The 27,087-nt window shown below is 48.2% G+C and overlaps 2 protein-coding genes across 2 annotated transcripts in view; both read right to left on the bottom strand.

Moving 5' to 3' along the window:
- The window catches only part of LOC144892415 (uncharacterized), a 37,767-nt gene extending 13,024 nt beyond the window's left edge, over positions 1–24,743 (bottom strand). The window contains exons 1-2 of the mRNA XM_078779014.1: positions 22,976–24,743; positions 22,727–22,855 (exon numbers count right to left, since the gene is read on the bottom strand). Coding sequence (XP_078635140.1) covers positions 22,727–22,805 — 79 coding nt within the window. The 5' untranslated portion in view covers positions 22,806–22,855; positions 22,976–24,743. The remainder of the gene's footprint in view (positions 1–22,726; positions 22,856–22,975) is intronic.
- LOC137426794 (uncharacterized) overlaps positions 1–27,087 on the bottom strand; it is a 150,189-nt gene that overhangs the window by 66,682 nt on the left and 56,420 nt on the right. The window lies entirely within an intron of this gene.

Raw genomic sequence — 27,087 nt, 5'->3', positions numbered from 1 at the left:
TGTGGGCGTAAGTCTGTTAGGCAGGGTGCAATGGAGCAGCGGGACACATTTATTTATGTTTTAAAACTGTCGCACTCAGGGTCAGGTTAAAAGTAGAGGGAACTACACCTACGTGTCACACTAAATTAAAGTTATAGACCCGGGACGTGCCTAAGAGGAGGAGGGTGCAGTGTTGCGGATATGAGGATGGCATTTTTTTTATTGTGTGTTTTGGATTGTGGTAAACTGCTGTGTACCATTGGTTGGATATGGCCCCTCTTGCCTCCAGAGTTGTATAAAGGTAAAAAGGGCATCTCGGTAATTAGTCCATAAAGCATACACGTCAGCCAATCATAGAATACCCCTGTTCGATAGCTTATATCTTATTATGTGTCTTAGGGTAAGGCTGTGTCTCCCATTAACTTAAATACTCCATTGTACCAAGTGAAATAAGAATAGGTCCCCTTTCATTTCATTTCAATGGCCAACTGCATTTTGGGCGGTTTTCTTCAGCCACCATTGGCCACGAGGCAGGGTTGGGGAAGAAAGGCGGGTCCCCACCTCGTCAGAGAGGGGAGAAGTGAGCCAGCCCCACTCGACCAACCATGAACAAGGGGTTTGGCTTGAGAGGGCGGAGGAAGAGCGTTTGGGAGAGGTTCGCAAAGGTTGAGGGGCGGGGCCTATATAACCCGCCGGCGGGGCATTCCCCAAGGAGTTGAGACAAGGAGGGAGGAGACAAGAACTGGGTCGTCAGAGAGTTGCGCTTTTACTGAGTCCAAATAAAAGAGCTGGGTCGTCAGAGAGTTGCGCTTTTACTGAGTCCAAAGAAAGAGCTGGGTCGTCAGAGAGTTGCGCTTTTACTGAGTCCAAAGAAAGAGCTGGGTCGTCAGAGAGTTGCGCTTTTACTGAGTCCAAAGAAAGAGCTGGGTCGCCAGAGCAGATGCGCTTTTACTGAGACAAGCAGCTCCGACCCGTGACTCCGCGCACACGACAGGCTCGGTGGCATCAGCGGCCGTCGAGGTCCAGCCCGACGTCCCGTGCGGGATCAAGCTCCAGCCAGCTCCGTGCCGTCCTCCCCCTCCAGCCACACACCTCCTTCCAGCAATCCACTCTGCAATTCCCCGCGTGAGTCAGTGTCTTTGTTTGTTCTGTCCTGGGTAGGTAATTAAGCTTGTATAAGGAATTCACTGTGTCACCTGCGTCTCATGTCCCTGTAAATAATCGTGACTGCTCCTTTTTGCTTGTGTGTATAAATAATAAATCCCGTTACTCTTCTGTACGTCTTCTTCCTCTTTGCATTCGGTCGCTTTAGAGTTTTCCCGATTGAGTAGCTGTGGCGCGATACGGCCAACGTTTGGGTTGAATCGGGTTTTAGTCGGGGAATAACTGTTCGGCCGCGGTTACACCACCGCTCGGTCAAAATAACATCTAATCCGCGGTCCGTAACAATATGTATCATGTAATGTGAATAGATTAACTGTTAAATAGTATTAAAATAACATATCCTGTATATATTCTTCAAATAGTATATGCCACGTAATTGGCAGACTTAATAATGAATGAATTCGGTTTTAAATCTACACGTCAGTTGGCATTCTGTCTCACATCTGGCCGACAACCTGTCTGAGTTATATCAAGGTTGGGCTTTGATGTCATGCAGTTTTCCACTCACTGGGTGCCTCCAGAAAAGTTGTCATCATGTTTATAGTTAATCCCTGAGAATTCTTCCCTTAGAGAATTTTGTTATTGTCTCAATAGCCGCCTGGAGTCTTCTCATTGGCTGAATTTCTCCGAGGCCCAGACAAAGGGGTGCCAACTATTGATTTATCTCCTCAAGGCTCTCGGCCTCCTCTCCATCCTCCCTTCTCTGTGTTTTCTAGCTTGGTGTGAAACACCACTATTTAAGGGGCTTTGTCACAAGGGTAAACCGGTGTGTACCCCGGTTTAGAATAGGTACACTGCATCCCTGCGTGACGTAAGAGGTGACTAAAAGGGTTGGCGTCAGCAAGGGCATCCGGCCAGAAAAACATTGCCTCAAAAAGCGAACCATGACAATTACAACTACATATGGGCAGGGTACAGCCCGAAGTACCCCGTGGGGGACCCCACTCCGTCTCGTCAAAACTCAAGGTGGGGAACCCGATCGAAGCAAGGGTGGAAATCACTCCATTTATGACGACGAAACGTCTGATGCCCGAAGTGGAGATCGGGTTCTGAGGTTTGGGACATGGAATATAGGGACAATGACAGGGAGATCAGGAGAAGTGGTGGAAGTATTGGTCAGAAGAAGAGTGGACATATGTTGTGTGCAAGAGACGAGATGGAAGGGAAGTGGTGTGAGAATGGTGAAGGGTAGGCAGGGACAGAAATACAAGTTTGTATGGCAAGGGTGCCCGGCGGGCGTGCATGGCGTTGGTGTCCTGTTTTCTGAGGAGATTGTAGACAGTGTGGTGAGTGCAACGAGAGTGAGTGAGAGGTTGATGATGGTGAAAATGATGATTGGAAAGCTCTTGGTGAACGTCATCTCGGGATATTCTCCGCAGGTTGGTCGGAGCGATGAAGAGAAGGACAAGTTCTGGTGTGCTATAGAGAAGCTGATGGAAAACGTGAAAGATGGGGAAGTTGTTGTGGTAGGAGGATACCTAAATGGACATGTGGGAAGGAGTATGGATGGTTTTGACGGAGCTCATGGGGGTTACGGATGTGGTGTGAGAAATGGAGAAGGTGAAAGGATTTTGGAGTTTGCTGATGGAGCTGATTTGTTGATTTGTAATACTCAGTTCCAGAAAGAGGATAATAAGCTTGTTACATACACGTCAGGTGGGTCGACGACAACCATTGACTACCTGATGGTGCGTAGGCGAGATAGGGGGCACCTACGGGACACAAAGGTGATCCCGGGGGAGGAGGCTGTTTCACAGCACCACTTGGTTGTCTGCGACATAAGGGTGAAAGGTGCGAGGAGAGCTTGGTGGGTGAAGTACCAACCAAGAATGAAGGTGTGGAGGTTGAAAGAGGTGACAGTAAGGGAGGCATTAAAAGAGAGGCTGAGTAGGGTAGAGGATGATGTGGTTGAGCTTGAAAGTGGTTGGATGTCAATGAAAGATAGTCTGTTGGGAGCCGTTGGTGAGGTATGTGGATGGACAAAAGGACCACCGAGGCACTCGAAAACATGGTGGTGGGATAATGAAGTTGGAAAGAGGATTGACGAGAAGAGGAAGAAGTTCAACGAGTGGCAGAAGGCAAAGGGTACGGAGGCAGAAAAAGCAGCGCATGAAAGTTATAAGGCAGCCAAGAAGGCTGCAAAGAAAGAGGTAGCAAAGGCGCAGGAGGCATGGAGGAAAATGTTCGGAGAACGCTTGGATTCGGAAGAGGGTCAGAGAGCAGTATTCAGGATTGCAAAGCAGATAGCAAAAGAGAGGTGTGATGTGATGGGGGTAAGTTGCTTGAAGGATGAAGTGGGATAAATCGTTGTGGACCCAGATGGAATTAAAGGAAGATGGAACAGATATATGGAAATGCTGTTGAATGCAGAGAATGAATGGGATGGCAACATGGAGAGTAACCCAGTTTTAGGACCGGCAGAGAAGATAACTGAGAAGAAGTTGAGGAAGCAATAAAAGCAATGAAGAGTAGAACAGCGGGAGGGCCGACGGGAGTTGTGGGAGATATGTTGAAGGCAGCAGGAAGTTGGGGTGTGAAGAGAATGACGGAGATCTGTAATCTGGTGGTGAAAGAAGGCCGCATTCCAGTGGATTGGGAACTGAGTACCCTCGTCCCTCTATACAAGGGGAAAGGTGACCCTCTGGACTGTGGCTCGTATCGAGCGATAAAGTTATTGGAGCATGGAATGAAGGTATTGGAAAGGGTGTTGGAGAGGAGGATCAAGGAAGAAATTGAAGATCGATGAAATGCAGTTTGGATTTATGCCAGGAAGAGGAACGACAGACGTGCTTTTTATTGTGAGGCAGTTGCAGGAGAAGTACATGGAGAAGAGGAAGAAGTTGTTTCTTGGGTTTGTTGATCTGGAGAAAGCATTCGATAGGGTTCAACGCGAAGTAGTGACATGGGCATTGAGGAAGTTAGGAGTGGAGGAATGGTTAATCAGAGTCGTGATGGCAATGTACAAAAGAGCGCGCACAGCTGTGAGGATGAAGGACGGGAACAGTGGTGAGTTTGAGGTGAAGGTGGGAGTGCATCAGGGGTCGGTACTAAGTCCACTACTATTTGTAGCTGTGATGGAGGTGCTGGCTCAGAACGTAAAGGAGGGTTTACCGTGGGAGTTGTTGTATGCAGATGATCTGGTGTTGATTGCGGAAAGTATGGATGCATTGAAGGAAAAGATGAACAAGTGGAAGGAATGCATGGAGACAAAAGGTCTGGAGGTGAATATCGGAAAGACGAAGGTGATGGCAAGTGGTAAAGCATGTGGTGAGGTGGAAAGAACTGGGAAGTGGCCGTGTGCTTTGTGCAGGAAGGGTGTCGGAGTGAACTCCATTCAATGTACAATGTGCGCTGAGTGGGTTCATCAAAAATGTAGTGGCCTGAGAGGGTCATTAACCAGTGTGGCAGCTACATTCAAGTGTAAGGTGTGCACAGAGGGAGCTGCAGATGGAGGAAATGTTGAGTTGGATCTTGGAGACGGCGTGAAGCTGGAAGGTGTGAAAACATTTTGCTGCCTAGGAGACATGCTGAATGGAGAAGGTGGATCAGACTCGGCAACGGTTGCTCGAGTGAGGTGTGCATGGAAGAAGTTTCGGGAACTGAGTGGCGTGCTAATGAGGAGGGGAGTGTCGTTGAAGCTGAAGGGAAAGGTGTATGCTGCATGTGTGAGAAGTGTAATGATTTATGGGAGCGAGACATGGGTAATGAACGTAGAGCAGCAACGAAGGCTGGAAAGGGTGGAAATGCGAATGGTTCGGTGGATGTGTGGAGTATCGTTGAGAGAAAATGAATGATCGTTTTCAGGCAATTTACCCCGCTAGAGCGGGGGTTAGCCTTGCGGGCCCCATGACAATCATGGTTCCCTGTTTGAGGCAATGTTTTTATGGCCGGATGCCCTTCTGACGCCAACCCTTGGTCACGCTCTTACGATGCGCAGGGATACGGTGCACCTATTCTAAATCGGGGTACACACCGTGATCATTGATCCCAGCAAGCTGGTACTCTATTTGCCGACCTCGGAAGGATGACAGGCTGAGTCAACCCCCCTGGCGTTAATTCAGCGATCGACCGGGATTCGAACCCAGGATCCTAGGATCCCAAGCCGGCACCCTAACCGCTAAGCCAACACCAGGGATTCCAACGTCGTTGAGAGAGAGGAAGACAAATGATGAATTGCGAAAGATGATGGGAATAGAGCCTTTGATGGATGCTGTGAAGAGAAATAGGTTGAGATGGTTTGATTGGTTTGGTCATGTGAAGGTGACTGGTTGAGAAGAGTGATGGAAATGAATGTAGAAGGAAGTAGAGGACGGGGAAGACCAAGAAAGACTTGGCTAAAGATGGTGGAAGAAGAAATGCGGGCAAGGGGGTTAACAAGGGGAGATGCATAAAATAGGGCAAAATGGAGAAGATTGTCATGGGGACCGCAAGGCTAACCCCGGCTCTCGCAGGGAAAATGGCCTTAAAATGCATGTTGTTATTGTTGTTGTCACAAGGGGATTTAGAGATATTCTGGCTGAGTGCTGTCATTTCTGTACTTGAGTTTTTATTTTATGTTTTTTGGTACTTTTGATACTTTGGTACTTTTTGGTCCTTTGTTTGTATTAAAGTCAGTTTATCTCTCCGAGTAAAAACGCTTCATAGTCAAACTACGAGAGGACATTTAATTTTTCCACGACAGAAGTTAGCCGATATATCTGCAACGAATCAGTTTTTGTAGCTTTTATGCAATGCGGTGACGTTGGCTGACTTCCAAACACATGAAATGGTGCAAGAGCAGCAGAGTAGGTTTTTAGGGCAAGTGAGTGACTGCCATCCGGTCCAATTGCAGTCAAGGATTGCCAGAAACCTCTCCACATTCTCAGGAGAAAAAAGTCCAGGAGTAGTTGGGTATCGAGGATGAGTGGCTGGGGTCACATAATTTGGAAACAAACACAGAATTGAGGCATTCAGCCTTCTCATGAGCAGAGTCAGCTGTGGTACCATTTGAAGTGAGGGAAGGGATAGAGAAGCGCATACAATGGAGACAGATTAAACAAGGCGCCACCAGCTTTTGGAGGGAGACAAGTCTGAAAGTTCAATCTTGAAGTTGGACAGATGTCATTTTCCAGCTCCCCTGAGTGGGCACACACTTGTTTTGGCCTTTTTGGAATGATATGATATTGTGGGATGAAGATGTGGGAGACGGGAGGGTGCGGGACGAGGGGTGGGGGGTGGGGGGGATGGCAGGGTGCGGGACGAGGGAAGAAGAAGGGAGAAGATGGGACGAGGGAAAAGCGGAGAGTGGTGACATGAGGGGAAATCTTTGAGGCCTTCCAAGGAGGAAACTTTGAGAGAGTGGTTTGAAGGGAGATGCAGAAAGAGGAGACATGAAGTGGAGGGATGCTGAAGTGTTGGACACATAGAAGGGGTGGAATTGGAATGACACAGGCTTGTCAGAGATATGGGAGAGTGTAATAGTGTACTGACTATGGAGGGGCTCAACACTGTGAAAGGATGTGAATGGGATTTGACTGTCATGAGCAAACAACCTCTGCAACCAGGATTTCTCAAGATTCCCAAACTGGACATACGGGGACAAAGATCATAGAATGGGTATAAGGAATTTTTGTTGAAGGCACCGAAAAACGTGGTGCTGGCTAAGTTGGCCAGGTGCAGGAGGAGGGTTGGTGCACCAAGCGTTTAGATGATAGACAGATTTGTAAAATATTTATGTAATAGAGATTTGTAAAATATTTATGTAATTGAGAGATTTGTAAAATATTTAGGTGATAGACAGATTTGTAAAATATTTATGTGATGGAGAGATTTGTAAAATATTTATGTGATAGACAGATTTCTAAAATATTTATGTGATTGAGAGATTTGTAAAATATTTCGGTGATAGACAGATTTGTAAAATATTTAGGTCAGAGGTTCTTAACCTGGGGGTCGTGACGTACGCACATACGCGAACAAAATACTGTGTGTGGTATGTACCTTTGTTAGGTTCCTAAAAATGGACTCAACAAATTTATGTTATTTATGACCCCTTCATGACCCCTGGGAAACCCCAAACGACCCCCATGGGGGGTCGCGCCCCCCAGGTTAAGAACCGCTGATTTAGGTGATAGACAGATTTGTAAAATATTTAGGTGATAGACAGATTTGTAAAATATTTAGGTGATAGATTTGTAAAATATTTAGGTGATAGAGAGATTTGTAAAATATTTAGGTGACAGACAGATTTGTAAAATATTTATGTGATAGAGAGATTTGTAAAATATTGTTGGGGATTTGGGAATTGTGTGTGTAATTTGATGTAAATTTTCCCCTTTTGTATGCTGTAAATATTCCCTGTAAATATCACCCTCCAATTGTCGTGTCAAAGATCAAAGGTCGTCTGTAGTTAGGCCATCGCACACACGTAGCAAATCTATGATTTCCCTCATTAGTTATGTCCTTAGTAAATGTAGTTGAAGGTTCTGTGATCCACTAGTTCATTACGTTGCATCAATTAAATAAGACAGGTCCCTCCGACGCCCCATGGCATCCTCCAAGTGCCAGGTTTGCCAGGTTTGCTGCAATTGACTCCTTTAGCCACTTTGCTGCATTTTCATCTCCCGTCCACTTTGCTGCATTTGACTCCATTACGCACGAGGTAACCTCGGAGAAGAAAGGCGTGTCTCCACCTCGTCATCGGGGGGGGGGGGGGGGGGGGGGAGTCAGCCAAGCGCGAGGAACAAGGCGTGGCTTTGCCAACGCCTCATCAAGAGGGGCGGGATCGGTGAGCCCTCGCACCAATCAAGGCCGAGGCGAGCTCACCGAGGGGCGGATCCAACGCACGCGGGTTGATCCCAAAAGCACGTCATAAAAGGGCAAGCGCGGGGTTTTATAGGACAGAAGTGGACACGAATGGTTACGTGCACGGACTGCCTCAACGTGCTGCCCCCTTGCGCTGGAGCTTGCGCCGCCTCATGTCGTCTTGGGCCCTGCTGACTGCGGAATCGACGCGAGAAAAACCAGCATCACGCCACCGGCCCTGACACCTTCTCGAAGCGACCTCCCTGGACCGTGCCCCGTCCTGCTGGCATTCAATCCAATCGGCCATTTCCCCCGTGTAAGTGTGCCCGTTTGTCCGTCTTTCATGTTGTCTTGGGGTTATAAGTAAGACTGTTCATAGATAAGCTAATAATATTGCACTGTCTCCTTGCTCCTTTCTGTTCAGTTATTTTCTTATCCTTCCCATTCTCCTTGGTTATTTTTGGTCTTGTTAATCGTCCGCAATAAATCATATTTGTTCTTCCTACTTCTTCTTCTTCTCTTCTTCACATTCGGTCGCTTTAGTGATTTCCTTCATTGAATACCTGTGGCACGATTCAGCCAACGTTTAGGATCGGGTTTAGTACTGTTAATGGCTCGAACTTCGGGTTGCTAAAACCGCTCGGCAACTTGTCCATCTAAAACCGGGGTTCGAGCGGTACTTGTCTCCCTGTTCTGCGGAGGGACGGATAAAGGTATTCGGGATAAACCCTGGACCCATAACCCTGATCCGTTCCATCCCGCGGGAGGGCGTTACAAGTACCAGGACCGGGGAGACGGCCAGCTTAACAGGACAAGGGGCTAATCACCCCTTGCTAACGGGAGAGCCGTCCCCCGTATCCGTAACAATTGGTGTCTGGGTGTGAGATTCGAGGCCCGAACCAAATTTTTAAACATCTTGAAAAATTTGGTCGAAATTACGAGCGGCCGAAATTTGGTTTAATATTCCAAAGTTAAAAAATCGTGCCATGGATGATCAAGGCGACGGGATGCCGGTGGGGGAATTAGAGGGTGTAGAGCCGACCCAGGAACTCGGGAAAATGTATATGGGGGAAATGGAGGAGGAGAGCAATGGTAACGTGGTTGTGGGGGGGTCAGGTGCACAAGATGGCGCCCTCGCGCACGTGGTTGAGGAGACACAAAATGGCGGCCCGCACGTGGCTGCGGCAGCCGCGCCCGCTGCGCCAATGGGGGTGTTCCAAATGCAAGCCTTCATGGCCCAATTCATGGTGGAAATACAGAAAAAGAATGACGGTATGGACAGGATGGGAGAGCAAATGGGACAAATGATGGAAAGAAATAGTAAGCAATTGGGGGAGCGATTAAAAAATCAAATCGAGGGGCTTGGAAGCAAATCGGAGGGACTTGGAGGCAAATTGGAGGAACTCGGAGGCAAATTGGAGGGACTCGGAGGCAAATTTGAGGGACTCGGAAGCGGTTTGAGGACAAACTGGGGGGCATGGTTGGCCAAGCCAAAGAAATTAATGAGGGGTTGGAGAGGGACAGAGACCGCAGGTTGGGCGAGCAGGTCCCACAGGTGCACACGAGGAGGTAAAGCGGGTCGAGGAGCACTGGTTGGGCGAGGTGGAGAAAAGCACGGGTAAAATGACGGGTATAGAGATCGCGACCCGGGGTATGGGGAGGCCGGTGACCGCTGAGGTACAAGTGGAAATTTTAATAAAGCCAGCGGTCGTTGAGGTGAATAAAGAAAGAGCAATAGTTATGGTTGAAATTGAAAAGACGACGGAGGTAGCCCGGGAATTGAAGGGAGAGATGGATATTGCTCAAAGTCTGAATGCACATCCTGATGCCGTACTTGCTAATCCTTATAAAGATTTGCAGGTGCGCATGGAGAAAAGAATCCCCCAGGTGAGTCGTGCTGTATGTTGTGCGGGTAGATTTTGTAGAAAAGTGTTCGGCGCGAAGAGAATTGTCGCGCGTTTGGGATCGATATGGCACCCGGGCATTGGTGAAGGGTCCCGTGTGAGTGGAAATGGCACGCGTGTGAGGAAAAAGTGTGCGTCAAAGAGTGAGCGTGTTATAAAGTGTGGGAGTGATACAGAGTGCGAGCGAGAATGCACTTCGGAGTGTACGGAGTGTGACACGGAGAGTGAGTTGGTGGTGGAAGGGGTGCGAGGATGCACGTATGGGGTGAACGGCAAGAGTGTGCGAGAATGCACACCTGGGATGGTCGAACGTGTGCGAGGGAGCACACCTGAGTTGGTTGTGGCGCGTGTGCGGGAGGGCACATTGGAGTGCGTTAGTGGGTGGATGCAAGAGTGCACGCCCATGGTGAGTGTTACGGAGGACGTAACGGAGGAGAGGTGTGGACCGAAGTGTGCGAACGGTGAGTGTGCGCAAGAGGGTGCGCGAGAGGTGTGGTGTGTAACAGGGAGTGCGTTGGTGGAATGGACGGAGTGGGTGGAATGTACGAGCGGCGTTGGAACGCTGGGCTTGGTGAGTGTGGAAAGGGTCGCGTGTGCGTGTGGGCATGCGAGTAAGGCATCGACGTTGAACGGGGTAGCGTTTAGGGTGACGGATAGCCGACGCGGGCGCTCGGTGCGCGGCGCGCTTTGTTGGATGCGAAGCTTCGCGCAGATCGCGCTTCGTTGGATGCGAAGCTTCGCGCGGATCGATGCTGTTTCGCCCCGCTACGGAGCGTCGCGCACGATTCGGGTCGGGCCCCGCACTGAATGGTCGGAGCCGCGTCAGAGCAGCGATCGGCGCGATTCCGGGGGAAGGGAGCCGGGTCGGACCTTCGCCCCCTGGCGGGGACGGGGTTCCGACCGGGCGAGCCTCAGTCGTCGGGCCGGAGACCGCAAGGTTCCGAGCCGCGATGATGCGTGGAATCTCGGCCCGAGCATGCCTCCTCCCCAGAATCGTGAATGCCGGACGGATCCAACTGCAGGCGACCAAACCACCCGAATTCATTGCTCGGCTTTACGAAGCCGGGCTTTGGAGATGAATTGGCGCACCGAGAGGCTCAAGTAAAGGACATTTGGTAGGGATAGGGAATTTGGAAAAGCAAAATTTGGATTGGCAGTGGTTGGAAATTTTTTGATTGGTTGGCATTTTGAGAGCAAAATTGGTAGTGAGAGATACCCGATGTGGTGGGATGGCAACTTTGCCATCTCTCACAACGGGGGCAAAGGAGCAATAGTTTTATGGGGTTTGGCAGTGAAAACTAGCCCGGGAGGGTTAGGATAAGGATAGGGATCTAGAGAAGATGACCATAGGTAACTGTAAGGTTAAGTAGCAACAGTGGACAGGTAGTGGGGACAGAGAGAGGGTAGTTGGATGATAATGACATGGTATGTGCTTTGTTTAAAGGGAAGACGGGGAGCACCAAGTTAGCGGGAAACCAGGTAGATCAGATGATGCCGTGTGTGTGAGTATTGATATTGAGCAAATGGGCCTGGGAGGAAGGAGGGTGCAGGTGGCACCAGGTGTGATTGCACAGGTGTGCAAGTGAACAGGTGTATGGAGCAGTGTATGAGTGAGTGATGGTGATGTGTGTTGGGTTGACCGAATGGTCCTGGGAGGAAGGAGGGTGCAGGAAGCACCAGGTGTGATGGCACAGGTGTGCAACTACAGGTATGGAGAATGGTTGTGTGGAATACATGGAGTATGGAATGGATGGTATGGAGTGAGTATGGTGGAAACTGTGGAGTGGAGTGGATGGTGCGAAGGTGTGAATGGGGGAAGCGTGGACCCCTATCACGAACACCCGGGGAGGGTAGTTTAAGCGTTAGGTAGAGGGTACAGGTAAATTGTGGTTGGATATTGGCATCTGTGGTGCGTGGTGGAAGAATTGTGTTTGGATGGGTGCATTAGTGACGTGGAAATGGCTGGGCATGTGGCCTGTTAGTGTGTGTAGTTGGTTGAGCACTCCACCACTGTGAGGATGTCGGCCAGGTGAGGCCGCAGGTGGGCTCTGGGAGCCGTTAGAGTTGTGGATGGGGCCCGAGGATCCGGAGGACGGACCCGGGTAGCCCAGTGCCAGAGAGGGCACCGAGTGAGGAGAGCGCCAGATGGCCTTCCCCAGTAGATAGGTTAAGATAAGGAGCAGGTAAGCTCGGAGGCAACTACAGTGGTGGAGGTGTGCAGGTGGGTAGACCTGCTGGGAGAGCCACACGACCCAGTCCTGAAATTGTGCAAGGGCACAGGGAGTTGAATCGGGGGAGTAAGACCCCAAATTGATAAGCACCACAGCTTGGTCAATGGGAATTGGTTTTTAGAACCCATAGAGTAAGTTGGCCAATGGATTGGCATGGGAAAGACCCCGGGTAGTGTAAAGTGTGTTAATGTCATTTAGAGGATAGTTAGGATTGAAATCTCCTTGCACCATCCGCATCCACTCACCTGAGGTGACAAAGCTCCGTACCATGCCATGGTTTGTTGGTTTTATTATTTTGGTTGCAAATGTTTGGATTGTGAGACGCATCATGACGTGGGTGTGACATTGTGCTTGATGTTCCATCTCTCCCTCCTTATGAGGATTGATGATGAGTTTGGGTGATGGCAAATTTTGGATTAGTGGGAGTGAAGACGAATTTGGTATCGGGGAAATATGGGGAAGACGAGACATTAGTGACGAATTTGTAAAGGTGTAGATTTTTGTACATATGGGGTAAGGGCAAGGGTAGAGCAGGTAACAAGGGGGGGGGGGGGGGGTGACGTACGGTAGGGACGAGCTTTCTCACTTCGCTCTCCGTACGTACCTCGTCCTGCATTGCCTTGTATTGATGTGTACCCTTGTGACCTTACCCCTCACTCACCTGTCTTCTGTCTCCCTGTCTGCCAACCGAGGACTGTGCTCGCTGGGCACCGAGGGGAGCGTGCGGGTGTCCGCCATGGTGTACCAGAACTCCCACAACCAGCATGCATTGCATTGATGCACCACTTTATGGACCCCACGTTTTGGGGCCTGGCACCTCTGCTGGAGCCGGCCACGATGGCCCAGGGTCTTGCTTGCGGACCTCGGTAAGGTGGCACCTATGCCAAACAGGTGGACCACCCTTAGTTGGCCCCTGTGGCCCTAAATAAAAATGGACATGTTTTGTGCTTTTTATTTCCAAGCAGGCCGCATGAAGCAAGAAAACATCAGGAAGAACATCGGCCCAGCAGAGAAGAGGAAGACCACCACCAGTTGTTTTTTTGCATGCGCTTATTATGAACGGGTGACTGTGCACCAAATGGTGCTTATGGTGCTTTTGGTGCTCTCTTTATAGTACTTGTGCGTCGATGCAATGCGTGCTGTCTCCTCCCTCCCAACAGGAATTTCTTTTTTTTGTCTCCCCAAAAGAAAAATCACAGGCCCTGGGTTGTGTTTTGTAAATAGTCAAATAATGCCAATGTAAATAATGCTCCCCCACCGTAAATGTTTAGTTTTGAAAATAATTCCGCAATTCGATTAGCTGTGGGTATGAAACTGTTAGGCAGGGTGCAACGCAATTAGCGGGACATATTTATTTGTGTTTTAAAATTGTCGCACTCAGGGTCAGGTTAATTGTAGAGGGAATTACACCTACGTGCCACACTAAAGGTAAAATTTTCGGGCCGGGACGTCCCGTAAGGAAGGAGGGTGCAGTGTTGGGGATTTGGGAATTGTGTGTGTAATTTGATGTAAATTTTCCCCTTTTGTATGCTGTAAATATTCCCTGTAAATATCACCCTCCAATTGTAGTGTCAAAGATCAAAGGTCGTCTGTAGTTAGGCCATCGCACACACGTAGCAAATCTATGATTTCCCTCATTACGTCTTTTCGAAGCTGCTCCATGCGCTCACGCTTTCGAAGCTAAGTGATATTTCTCAATTGTGTTTTTGTCGAGACTGTATCTATCTTTCGGTGTATGTACCTATAGCGTATCTTTTGGAAAATTTTTGGTGCTAATTTTTCGTACATGTATACACAATCGTCGGTTAATGGTATCGAGTATTCTGCGGCCTAGTACTCGTAGGCTTAGACGACCGTACCGTCTCCGACCTTGTGGTTTGTTTTTCTCTCAGCAATTCGTCGAATGCGCTGAAATTATTTTCGTTCTCTGTTTCGTACCAGTCGTTCACCCCGTACCTCCTTGTTTAATATCTGTACTCACAAAAAAAAAAAAAAAACCCAAAAATTTTTTTTTCCTTCCCAGGTCTTATTCGTTTATTTGTTGTTCTTTTTGTTCGTTCGTTCTTCGTTCGCGATCACGCGGTTAGAAATGTATAATCTCTCCCCTGAACAACTATTTTCTCTCATATATTATAACACCCTTTTCTTCTTTTCCTACAAAAGGATGCTTTCGTCTTGCTCACCAAATCTATTCATTCCAAAAAATATATATAATACCATCTCTTACAGTTCCTCCTTTCTACATTCCATAAACTATCCAGAACTCCATCCCTCCTCCAGTGTCCTCAAACGTATTTTTGACTCGAAGGTCTCAAACTCATTTTGCAAAAAATGTTCGTTTCCCATGAATCGTACACTTTTCAAAATCCAATCTCACCCCTCCCATCCAAATCCTCCCCATCACCCATCCCTTTCAAATCTCCCCCCTTGCCCCTTCCCTCCCCTCCCTCCTAAACTCCTCCCACACCCCTCCCCTCCGAGACTCTCCCTCGCTCCTCCCCTCCTAGACTCCCCTCTCACCCCTCCTCCTCAAAGCATCCTCCCTGCTTCTTCCTCCTTCCAACTTTCACCTTCATCTCCCCAAACCTTCTGCCTTGCTCTTCCCCCTCCTCAAATAACACCTCACTGTGCCTCACCCAATCTCCATCAAACCTTTTGTCCGCCCCATTCTTCCCTTTCTCCAAGCTATTCTGAAATCTCTGACACACCTTCAACAGCTCTCCCTACCTCTTCCTCCTCTTCCACATCTTACCCTACCCCTCCCCCCCCCCCTGTTCTGGACCCGATGCTCCCCCTTCCTCTTCATTAACGGTATGGACCTCAAACATCCGGGGCCTTCGCTCAAACTTGACTGACCTCTCCATACAGGTTGCTTCTGACAAACCAGATGTGATCTGCTTAACAGAAACTTTCCTCCTTCATGATGTCTCTGATGCCTTGGTATCTTTCCCAGGTTACTCCCTCCTCCAGTATGATAGACCTGAGCCTCGTCCTGGAGGTGGGGTTGCTATCTTTATAAAAAACTCTCTTCCTCACTCGCCCTCCACTGCCCTCTCTCCACCTCACCCCCAGGAATACCTTTGGCTACGGCTTCCCCTTCGCTCCCACCTTTTGTTCATATGTGTGTTGTACCGTCCACCAATCAGCGATGACTCCATCTACATCTCGCTGTCTGATAATATGGACCAACTTCTATCTACCCATCCCAACTCTCTCTTCCTCATATGTGGTGATTTCAATTGTCACCATGCCAGTTGGCTGGGTGTGGGTACCTCTCTCACCAGCCATGGCTCTTCAGCAAAGGACTTCTGCGACTCACTGGGACTGACACAATCTGTCAATTTCCCGACCCGGATCTCAGTCAACGGAGCATCTTCTCTTCTGGATTTGGTTATGACAAACTTCCCTGAAAATGTCTGCTGCTCTTCTTCTGCTCCAATCGGCTCATCTGATCATGTGCTTGTCAAAGTGGACATCTCTCTGACCATTCTCAGAGAGCCTCCTCAGCATCGACGAGTCTGGCATTTCACTCAGGCCAACTGGCACGGTCTTCAAGCAGCCATCAATCATCTGGACTGGTCTCCCATCTCTACCGCCTCTGACATCAACTCATCCTGGGAATTCTTTCAAAGTAAATTGCTCTCTCTCATGCACAGATTTATACCATCTCGTCTTCAGTTGTCATACCCTTCCTCCCGTCCATGGTACACGGAATCTTGTGGTGAGGCTGTTGCCCTGAAACAACTTGCTTTCGTCTCCTGGAAAGCAAATCCAACGGAAGGAAATCTCATTTCCTTTCACAAAGCCCGAAACAAGTGTGTGTCCACCCTCAGGAGAGCCAGGAAACAATATCTCACCATTCTCAAGACCGAACTCTCTATCTGTCTCCCTCTTCCAAATCCTGGTGGCGTCTGGTCAAATCTGTTTCTGGTGTTTGTTCCCCCTCCATCCCCTCCCTCACCTCAAACGGCTTAACGGCTGACTCCGCACGTGAAAAAGCTGAATGCCTCAACTCTGTGTTTGCCTCTAAATCTTGTGTCCCAAACCCATCCCTCTCTGTACCCACCGTACCCAGTCGTACCCAGCTGCTCCTGGACTCTGTGTCCTTTCCTCCTGACAAGGTGGAAAAGTTTCTGTCAACCCTCGACTCTGATTCTGCAACTGGTCCTGACGGCATCAGCCCACGGGTCCTAAAATCATGTTCTTCTGCTCTTTCACTCCCTCTTTCTGTTCTCTTCACCCTCTCTTTTGCTCAAGGTCATCTGCCATCTGCTTGGAAATCAGCCAACATCACCGCTTTGCACAAAAAAGGTGCAAAAACAGATCCCAGCAACTACAGACCAATCAGCCTTCTCCCAATTATCAGCAAAGTCATGGAATCCATCATTGCTTCAGATATTAAATCTTTCCTCTTCTCCAATGGCTTGATCTCTGATCATCAATTTGGTTTCAGACCTGGTCACTCTACTCTGGACATGCTGCTTCTGCTTTCTCAACAATGGATGGAGGTCCTCAACACCAAACAGGAAATTAGAGCTGTCTCCCTTGACATTTCACGTGCCTTCGATACGGTCTGGCACCCTGCTCTGCTCTCCAAACTCTCCTCCTTTGGTATCCATGGAAATCTCCATGCATGGCTGGCGGACTTCCTCTCTGGTCGTAGTCAACGTGTGGCCCTGAATGGGGTTTTTTTTTTTTTTTTTTTTTTTTTTTTTTTGTATACAAGATCGAGGCTCGTGAAAGAGCGAACATTAATCACACAGAAAGACAAACCGACATATAAAACATATAACATAGGGAGCGGTAGACAAGATGGGGAGAGAGGGGGAAGGACACAAACACAACATTTGAGAGCAGGGACCGAGAGACATGGAGACATCGAGAGATCTGAGAGAGGGCGAGGGCTTTGGGGGGGGGGCGTGGGAAGGGGGCGGTGGGAGAGGTATAAAACATATGGACACTGCCAGGACTTCCAGGAAAGAAGTTGGAATTTCAAACAAGGTGGATCTGGGGTGAATTAGCGGGGGTAGAAAAGATCAAGGTTTTGGATGGGGGAAGATAAGAGATGGTGGTGAACAGCTGTTTTAAAGACCTGGAGGGAGGAGTGGGATTGAAGGGAGTGAGGGAGTTTGTTCCAGAGGCGGGAGAAAAGAGGAATGAAAGAGTGAAGGTGAGCAGAGAGCCGAGATTTCGGCAGTTTAACCATCAGAGGGTTGCTGGCAGATCTTGTGCGACCTGTAGGAATATTTGGGGGACAGAGCACAGAGAGAGCTGGGGGTGCAAGGCCGGAGAGGAGTCGGTAGAAGACAGAAAGACCACCTACCTGCCTGCGGTGAGTGAGTGAAAGGAAAGGTTTCTCTCATCTCCTCTTCCTGTTCAGGCTGGAGTTCCCCAAGGTAGTGTTCTGGGCCCTGTGCTTTTTCTGGTCTTCATCAATGATCTCTCTGACTCTCTTGAAAATCCTCTCTATCTCTTTGCTGACAACTCTACTCTCTGTTGCTCCATTCCTCATCCCTCAGATCGGCAGTCTGCAGCCTCCTCACTCTCTGCAGACCTGGACAAAATCACAGACTGGTCAAACAAGTGGAACATGTCTTTCAATCCTGACAAATCTCACACTCTTACAATGTCTCTCGGAAAGGACCGACTGGACAACCCTCCCATCTACTTTCTCAACAATCCTCTCCAAGAAGTTCTGTCGCTCAAGCTTTTGGGTCTCACTATCTGCCATGATCTTTCTTGGGAAAACCACATTTCCAAGCTGGCCTCCAAAGCCAGTCGCCAACTGGGCATCCTCCGTCGTGCGAAGTCCTTCCTTGGCACACCTGAGCTCCTCACCACATACAAGGCTTTCATCCGCAGCTCAATGGAATACTGTTCCCCCCTCTGGGCTGGTGCTCCTGCCTCACACCTTGCTCGGCTTCACGCTGTTGAGGCCAAAGCTTTCAGAATCATTGGAATCTCCTGCGATGTAGTCAACGCCGAGGGCCTTTCACTCACTCACCGCAGGCAGGTTGGTGGTCTTTCTGTCTTCTACCGACTCCTCTCCGGCCTTGCTCCCCCAGCTCTCTCTGTGCTCTGTCCCCCCAATATTCCTTCAGGTCGCACAAGATCTGCCTGCAACCCTCTTATGGTTAAACTGCCAAAGTCTAGGCTCTCTGCTCACCTTCACTCTTTCATTCCCCTTTTCTCCCGCCTCTGGAACAAACTCCCCCACTCCCTTCAATCCCACTCCTCCTTCCAGGTCTTTAAAACAGCTGTTCACCACCATCTCTTATCGTCCCCCATCGAAAACCTTGATCTTTTCTACCCCCGGTAATTCACCCCAGAGTCCTTGCAGTGTTCATATGTTTTATTCCTCTCCCACCTCCCCCCAAGTCCTCCCAATGTCCCTGCTCTCAAATGTTGTGTTTGTGTCCTTCCCCCTCTTCCCCCTCTCTTTTGTGTCCTTCCCCCTCTCTCCCCATCTTGTCTGCCGCTCCCCTTGTTTTTTGTGTTTTGTGTGTCGGTTTGTCTTTTTGTGTGATTAATGTTAGCTCTTTCACGAGCCTCGATCTTGTATACAAAAAAAAAAAAAAAAAAAATTAGTTATGTCCTTAGTAAATGTAGTTGAAGGTTCTGTGATCCACTAGTTCATTACGTTGCAGCAATTAAATAAGACAGGTCCCTCCGATGCCCCATGGCATCTTCCAAGTGCCAGGTTTGCCAGGTTTGCTGCAATTTACTCCTTTAGCCACTTTGCTGCATTTTCATCTCCCGTCTACTTTGCTGCATTTGACTCCATTACGCACGAGGTAACCTCGGAGAAGAAAGGCGTGTCTCCACCTCGTCATCGGGGGGGGGGGGGGGGGGGGGGGGGAGTCAGCCAAGCGTGAGGAACAAGGCGTGGCTTTGCCAACGCCTCATCAAGCGGGGCGGGATCGGTGAGCCCTCACACCAATCAAGGCCGAGGCGAGCTCACCAAGGGCCAGATCCAACGCACGCGGGTTAATGCCAAAAGCACGTCATAAAAGGACAAGTGCGGGGTTTTATAGGACAGAAGTGGACACGAATGGTTACGTGCGCGGACTGCCTCAACGTGCTGCCCCCTTGCGCTGAAGCTTGAGCCGCCTCGTGTCCTCTTGGGCCCTGCTGACTGCGGAATCGACACGAGAAAAAGCGGCATCACGCCACCGGCCCTGACACCTTCTCGAAGCAACCTCCCTGGACTGTGCCCCGTCCTGCTGGCATTCAATCCAATCGGCCATTTCCCCCGTGTAAGTGTGCCCGTTTGTCCGTCTTTCATGTTGTCTTGGGGTTATAAGTAAGACTGTTCATAGATAAGCTAATACTATTGCACTGTGTCTCCTTGCTCCTTTCTGTTCAGTTATTTTCTTATCCTTCCCATTCTCCTTGGTTATTTTGGTCTTGTTAATAGTTCGCAATAAATCATATTTGTTCTTCCTACTTCTTCTTCTTCTCTTCTTCACATTCGGTCGCTTTAGTGATTTCCTTCATTGAATACCTGTGGCACGATTCGGCCAACGTTTAGGATCAGGTTTAGTACTGTTAATGGCTCGAACTTCGGGTTGCTAAAACCGCTCGGCAACTAGTCCATCTAAAACCGGGGTTTGAGCGGTACTTGTCTCCCTGTTCTGCGGAGGGACGGATAAAGGTATTCGGGATAAACCCTGGACCCATAACCCTGATCCGTTCCATTCCGCGGGAGGGCGTTACAAGTACCAGGACCGGGGAGACGGCCAGCTTAACAGGACAAGGGGCTAATCACCCCTTGCTAACGGGAGAGCCGTCCCCCGTATCCATAACAATATTTAGGTGATAGACAGATTTGTAAAATATTTAGGTGACAGACAGATTTGTAAAATATTGTTGCGGTTTTGAGAACCCCTCACTTGTAAATAATTCTTGTAAATAATTCTCTTCATTTAATAAAGTCGCACCCATAGTTAGTCCACAAGCAACACGTAGGACACCATAGGACTTTAGTTATTTCCTTAATATGTGTTTCAGATAAGGCTGTGTTCCCAATAGTTGAATCTGTGTTGTATTAATTAAATAAGATAGGTCCTTTTCAATTCCATTCATTTTGCGGCTTGACTCTCTCCAAATTCTATTACGCACCTTTTGTTAGCAGCGTTCGCTGCCTCGCTGAGCTTCCGCCCAAGCGCCGCCATTACGCACGCGGTCAAGCTTGGAGAAGAAGGGGACGGAGCGCCCAGAACGAGACGTGGCCCTGTTAGGGGCGGAGCCGGTGAGCCCTCGCTAACCAACCAGGGCTGAGGTGAGCTCACCGGTGGGCGGAGTGCGAGAGTACGCGGCTTGATTTCAAAGCGCACTATATAAGCGCAAGAGCGGTGCCTTTACACGGAGAAGTGCTGAGAGGAGGAGGTGCTAAGAGAGAGAAGAGAGAGATGTGGGGGTGCTCGCATTGCTGCAATAGGCTGAGGCCCTCTAGTCCCCTATTGTTGCCGGTTGTTGAGCTTGTTTGTACCAGATGCACGAGGAATCATTACGCGGCGCTGAACACCTGAGAAGCTGAGTAAGGAGGTCACGAGCGGAGAACTGCGCATACGGACTTGCGAAGGCCTACCCCCCACCCTCCCCGCCATCTGTAAGGTCCGATCGCGCGCCAGCGACACGCAAGCTGCCTCCCATTCTTCAGCCTGGACCGGAGCCGGACCTCAACGCCCTACCATCTGCCTGGACCTTCCTCCCCTACCATCTGCCTGGACCTTCCTCCCCTACCATCTGCCTGGACCTTCCTCCCCTACCACTACCCTCCCGTGTAAGTCTGTCTGTTTGTCCTGGGGTTAAGTAAGACTGTATAGATAAGCTTGCTCTGTGTCCTAATTCTTCTTCTTCTTGTACATTCTTCCCTTTCGTTTCCTCTTCTTTGGTTGTTGTAATAAATCCTTTGTTCTTCCTTACCTTTTGGTTTCCTCTCCATTCGATCGTCTTCGTCCTTTATCTCCATTGAGTACCTGTGGCACGATTTGGGAAACCGCTCAGGATCGGGTTTAGTCCTTTGTTAATGGCTCGGGCTTCGGATTGCTAAACCGCTCGGCAATTTCCATCTTGTCCGCGGTCCGAGCGGGAGTTATCTCCCTGCTTTGCGGTCGGATTGGCACTCAGGTATTTGGGACTCCATTGACCAATCACCCTGGCCAATCTCGACCGGAAAGGAACGTTATAATTTCCAGGATTGGGGGACGGCCAGCTTATAAGACAAGGGGATTAACCCCCCCTTGATAAGGGGAGAGCCGACCCCCGAATCAGCAACAGCATTTAGGTGATAGAGAGATTTGTAAAATATTTACGTGATGGAGAGATTTGTAAAATATTTATGTGATGGACATTTGTAAAATATTTAGGTGATAGACAGATTTGTGAAATATTTATGTGATGGAGGGATTTGTAAAATATTTATGTGATCGAGAGATTTGTGAAATATTTATGTGATAGAGAGATTTGTAAAATATTTATGTGATAGAGAGATTTGTAAAATATTTATGTGATGAGAGATTTGTAAAGTATTTAGGTGACAGACAGATTTGTAAAATATTTATGTGATAGAGAGATTTGTAAAATATTTATGTGATTGAGAAATTTGTAAAATATTTATGTGATAGAGAGATTTGTAAAATATTTATGTGATAGAGAAATTTGTAAAATATTTATGTGATAGAGAAATTTGCAAAATTTTTATGTGATAGATTTGTAAAATATTTAGGAGATAGACAGATTTGTAAAATATTTGTGTGATAGAGAGATTTGTAAAATATTTGGGTGACAGAGAGATTTGTAAAAAAAATAAGAGGAAAAGGAATAGATTGTCACAAATAAAAATACTTGGGGTACTCATGAAAGAAAAATAATGAAACTGAAGCATTTTAAAATGTTTTTAAAAGCTTTTACAAGAAGGAGCATTTCCTTCAATGAAGATTCAGTTTGGAGATGGACGAGAAAAATTTCAGTTTTGGCGATATTTTTGGAAAATATTCCACAATGCAAGTGGGCGGGTAAAGGTGAGTAGAGACAACAGTAAATTTGAGTCTCTGTTTGGTAGTTTCTCTGAAAAGCTCTCTTGATAAACAATGAGGAGTCGGGCTTAAGCTCGAGCCAGGTGTGACATGTGGAGACAAATGTTAACCTGGTGATACCACCTTACCCTGACCCATCTTACCCATATCTATATAATAATGGACTGGTCCCTCTGCAATTCACTGCTGATTCGTCGGATTTAGTCACATGCTTTAGTGAGAATGGAGTCTGATGCTCATGCCGAGGAGACGTGTTTTCTTACGTTGTAACTACAGTGTTTTGTCCTCGAATACAAATGTAAGTTCTTCAAAGCTCATCACTGAGTATTTATTTGTTGTTAGTTCATTTGGAAACTGGTTGGCCATGTGGTGAAGTGCACGGACAGCTTGTGCGTCAAGAGTGATGCCCTCGGGAAGGCCTCGACCCGATCGGCGCAGTGAGCATTCATGTTGTACGGCTGACATCTGGTACTCGACGCATCCTTGTCGGTATTAACAAAACCCGACGCTCGGCGCACCCAGAATTAGTGCACTCGGAGAGTGACACATGCACACGGTGATCAGAGGCGGTCGAGGCAACGTTAACAGACCAAGGAACGTTACGTGTTACACCAGGCTCACCTACCTTTCCCTCTTTGAGCTTTGTCATGGTTCAGCTGTGAGTGATCCAGAATCACTACCTGGCATTGCTTGGCCATATGCATTCTGCACTCTTCGTCCGCAGAGTCCAGCTCTGTTCGGACAATTTGACTGCCTGCAACAACACAGGATGAAGTCATCAGGAGGAACCTGGATCGGATTCGAGTTTCAGCTGCTACTCCTCTACCCTCAAATGCATCCAGGTGCAGCCAAGCGAACATTAAAGAAAACTTACTGCAAGAATTGACTTCTCCTCAGACAGATGGATATAAAAAGGGACAAAGAAAAAGCAAGAATTAGAATGAAAAAAGAGAACTCTGAAAAAGTAGAAAGTAGTATGAAAGGAACAAAGATGTTGGGAAGAAGTCAGATAGCTAGATTTCAGCAGTTAGTCCCCAGGCTCCAACACAGCAACATATAAAATCTACCAGAGGTCTGTCAGTGGGGAAGCACAGCCCACACAGCATCAAGATATGAAAGAAACATAATCAAACGAAAAACCAAATAATGCATTGGAGTCATCAGAAGGAACCTGAATAAGCAAACAGCAAATATGGAGTCATCAGGAGGAAACTGGATAGGATTCGGGTTTCAGCCGCTACTCCACTACCCTCAAACACATTCAGGTGTAGCCAAGCGAACATTATAGAAAACTTACTGCAAGAATTGACTTCTCCTTAGACAGATGGATATAAAAAGGGACAAAGAAAAAGCAAGAATTAGAATGAAAAAAGAGAACTCTGAAAAAGTAGAAAGTAGTATGAAAGGAACAAAGATGTTGGGAAGAAGTCAGATAGCTAGATTTCAGCAGTTAGTCCCCAGGCTCCAACACAGCAACATATAAAATCTACCAGAGGCCTGTCAGTGGGGAAGCACAGCCCACACAGCATCAAGATATGAAAGAAACATAATCAAACGAAAAACAAAATGATGCATTGGAGTCATCAGAAGGAACCTGAATAAGCAAACAGCAAATATGGAGTCATCAGGAGGAAACTGGATAGGATTCGGGTTTCAGCCGCTACTCCACTACCCTCAAACACATCCAAGTGCAGTCAAGTGAACGTTACAGAAAAAATTCTGCAAGAATTCCCTTCTCCTCAGACAGACAGATAAAGAAGGAGAGAAATAAAGAAAAAGCAAAAATTTTAACCATAAAGGGAAATGTGGAAATAAATGTGAAATCAACAAAGAGCAGAGTGTTTCTTTCCCACAATGAAGCATCTGGAATGCAAAAGCAATCGATCGTTAAACCTTTGAGAAAAAAAGTTTGCTTCTATTGTTCCTAATCTGAAGAAAATTCCCAAGGACATGAACACAAGTGTTTTGGAAATAGAAAATGTATAAAACAACAGTATTTGAGTAAACATTTAAACATCCTGGTGCTTGCTGGTAGTAAGTGGAGATCCACCCATCAGAAAGAGCAGGCCCTTGTGTGCCATGTGCCCTACCTTAACCAGATTCCAGGTTCCTGCCCTAACTTACCTACAGCGATGCTGCAGAATGGTGACCTTTCTTGGGTTGGTTCTCAACGGCGGAAACATTCACTAATTATTATACGTGCCCTACGACCTTCTGGGTAGTACGGGCCAGTAGGCAATCTTACCGATGGGGGGCTAACAGGCAGGTTTTCTTTTCCCTCAAAATTAATAAAAGATCATCACTGCTTTCCTTAATTTCCCCCAACTTCCTGTTACTCAAGTCCAATCACATACAGCACCTGTCAACCTCGAAAGAAAAACATCATCAGTTTAATTGCGCGTGACCTTCAAAAATCACGACAGAAGACACTTCACGCTGCCACAAGCTTTTGGTGACAAATAAGAACACTCACATAGAGTATATCTCTATATCTTCCCCCTTGCCACTCCCCTCCTAATCCTCCCCATCACCCATCCCTTTCAAATCTCCCCCCTTGCCCCTTCTCTCCTAAACTCCCCCCACACCCCTCCCCTCCAAGACTCCCCCTCGCCCCTCCCCTCCTAGACTCCCCCCTCACCTCCAAATCTCCCCCATATCCCATCCCTTTCAAATCCCTCCCCTTGTCCCTTCCCTCCTAAAGTCCCCTCTCGCCCCTCCCCTTCAAATCTCCCCACTCTCATTTCTTCTCAATTTCCCCCCTCTCACTCCCCTCCTCAAAGCGTCCTCCCCGCTTCTTCCCCCTTCCAACTCTCACCTCCATCTCCCCCAACCTTCTGCCTCGCTCTTCCCCCTCCTCAAATAACACCTCATTGTGCCTCACCCAATCACCATCAAACCTTTTGTCCGCCCGTCCTTCCCTTTCTCCGAGCTATTCTGAAATCTCTGACACACCTTCAACAGCTCTCCCTACCTCTTCCACCTCTTCCACATCTTACCCTACCCTTCCTCCCCCCTGTTCTGTATCCGATGCTCCCCCTTCCTCTTCATTAACGGTATGGACCTCAAACATCCGGGACCTTCGTTCAAACTCAACTGATCTCTCCATACAGGTTGCTTCTGTCAAACCAGACGTGATCTGCTTAACAGAAACTTTCCTCCTTCATGATGTCTCTGATTCCTTAGTATCTCTCCCGGGTTACTCCCTCCTCCGGTATGATAGACCTGAGCCTCGTCCTGGAGGTGGGGTTGCTATCTTTATCAAAAACTCTCTTCCTCACTCGCCCTGCACTGCACTCTCTCCACCTCACCCCCAGGAATACCTCTGGCTACGGCTTCCCCTTCGCTCCCACCTCTTGTTCATATGTGTGTTGTACCGTCCACCAAACAGTGATGACTCCATCTACATCTCGCTGTCTGATAATATGGACCAACTTCTGTCTACTCATCCTAACTCTCTCTTCCTCATATGTGGTGATTTCAATTGTCACCATGCCAGTTGGCTGGGTGTGGGTACCTCTCTCACCAGCCATGGCTCCTCAGCAAAGGACTTCTGCAACTCACTGGGACTGACACAATCTGTCAATTTACCGACCCGGATCTCAGTCAACGGAGCATCTTCTCTTCTGGACTTGGTTATGAGTAACTTCCTTGAAAATGTCTGCTGCTCTTCGTCTGCTCCAATCGGCTCATCTGATCATGTGCTTGTTAAAGTGGACATCTCTCTGACCATTCTCAGGGAGCCTGCTCAGCGTCGACGAGTCTGGCATTTCACTTAGGCCAACTGGCACGGTCTTCAAGCAGCCATCAATCATCTGGACTGGTCTCCCATCTCTACCACCTCTGACATCAACTCATCCTGGGAATTCTTCCAAAGTAAATTGCTCTCTCTCATGCACAGATTTATCCCATCTCGTCTTCAGTTGTCATATCGTTCCTCACGTCCATGGTACACAGAATCTTGTGGTGAGGCTGTTGCCCAGAAACAACTTGCCTTCGGCTCCTGGAAAGCAAATCCAACGGAAGGAAATCTCATTTCCTTTCACAAAGCCCGAAACAAGTGTGTGTCCACCCTCAGGAGAGCCAGGAAACAATATCTCTCCGTTCTCAAGACCGAACTCTCTTATCTGTCTCCCTCTTCCAAATCCTGGTGGCGTCTGGTCAAATCTGTTTCTGGTGTTTGTTCCCCCTCCATCCCCTCCCTTACCTCAAACGGCTACACAGCTGACTCCGCACGTGAAAAAGCTGAATGCCTCAACTCTGTGTTTGCCTCTAAGTCTTGTGTCCCAAACCCATCCCTCTCTGTACCCACCGTACCCAGTCATACCCAGCTGCTCCTGGACTCCGTGTCCTTTCCTCCTGACAAGCTGGAAAAGTTTCTGTCAACCCTCGACTCTGATTCTGCAACTGGACCTGACGGCATCAGCCCACGGGTCCTAAAATCCTGTTCTTCCGCTCTTTCACTCCCTCTCTCTGTTCTTTTCACCTTCTCTTTTGCTCAAGGTCAACTGCCATCTGCTTGGAAATCAGCCAACATCACCGCTTTGCACAAAAAAGGTGCAAAAACAGATCCTAGCAACTACAGACCAATCAGCCTTCTCCCAATTATCAGCAAAGTCATGGAATCCATCATTGCTTCGGATATGAAATCTTTCCTCTTCTCCAATGGCTTGATCTCTGATCATCAATTTGGTTTCAGACCAGGTCACTCTACTCTGGACATGCTGCTTCTGCTGTCTCAACAATGGGTGGAGGTCCTCAATGCCAAACAGGAAATTAGAGCTGTCTCCCTCGACATATCAGAAGTTGTTTCTTGGGTTTGTTGATCTGGAGAAAGCATTCGATCGGGTTCCACGCAAAGTATTGACATGGGCATTGAGGAAGTTAGGAGTGGAGGAATGGTTGATCAGAGTAGTGATGGCAATGTACAAAAGAGCGCGCACAGCTGTAAGGACGAAGGACGGGAACAGTGGTGAGTTTGAGGTGAAG

Source organism: Myxine glutinosa, chromosome 5 (genome assembly GCF_964187855.1).
Source record: "Myxine glutinosa chromosome 5, kmMyxGlut1.1, whole genome shotgun sequence".
Lineage (NCBI taxonomy): Eukaryota > Metazoa > Chordata > Myxini > Myxiniformes > Myxinidae > Myxine > Myxine glutinosa.
Note: the sequence above shows the minus strand (reverse complement) of the source record. Positions and strands in the feature narration are given on the sequence as shown.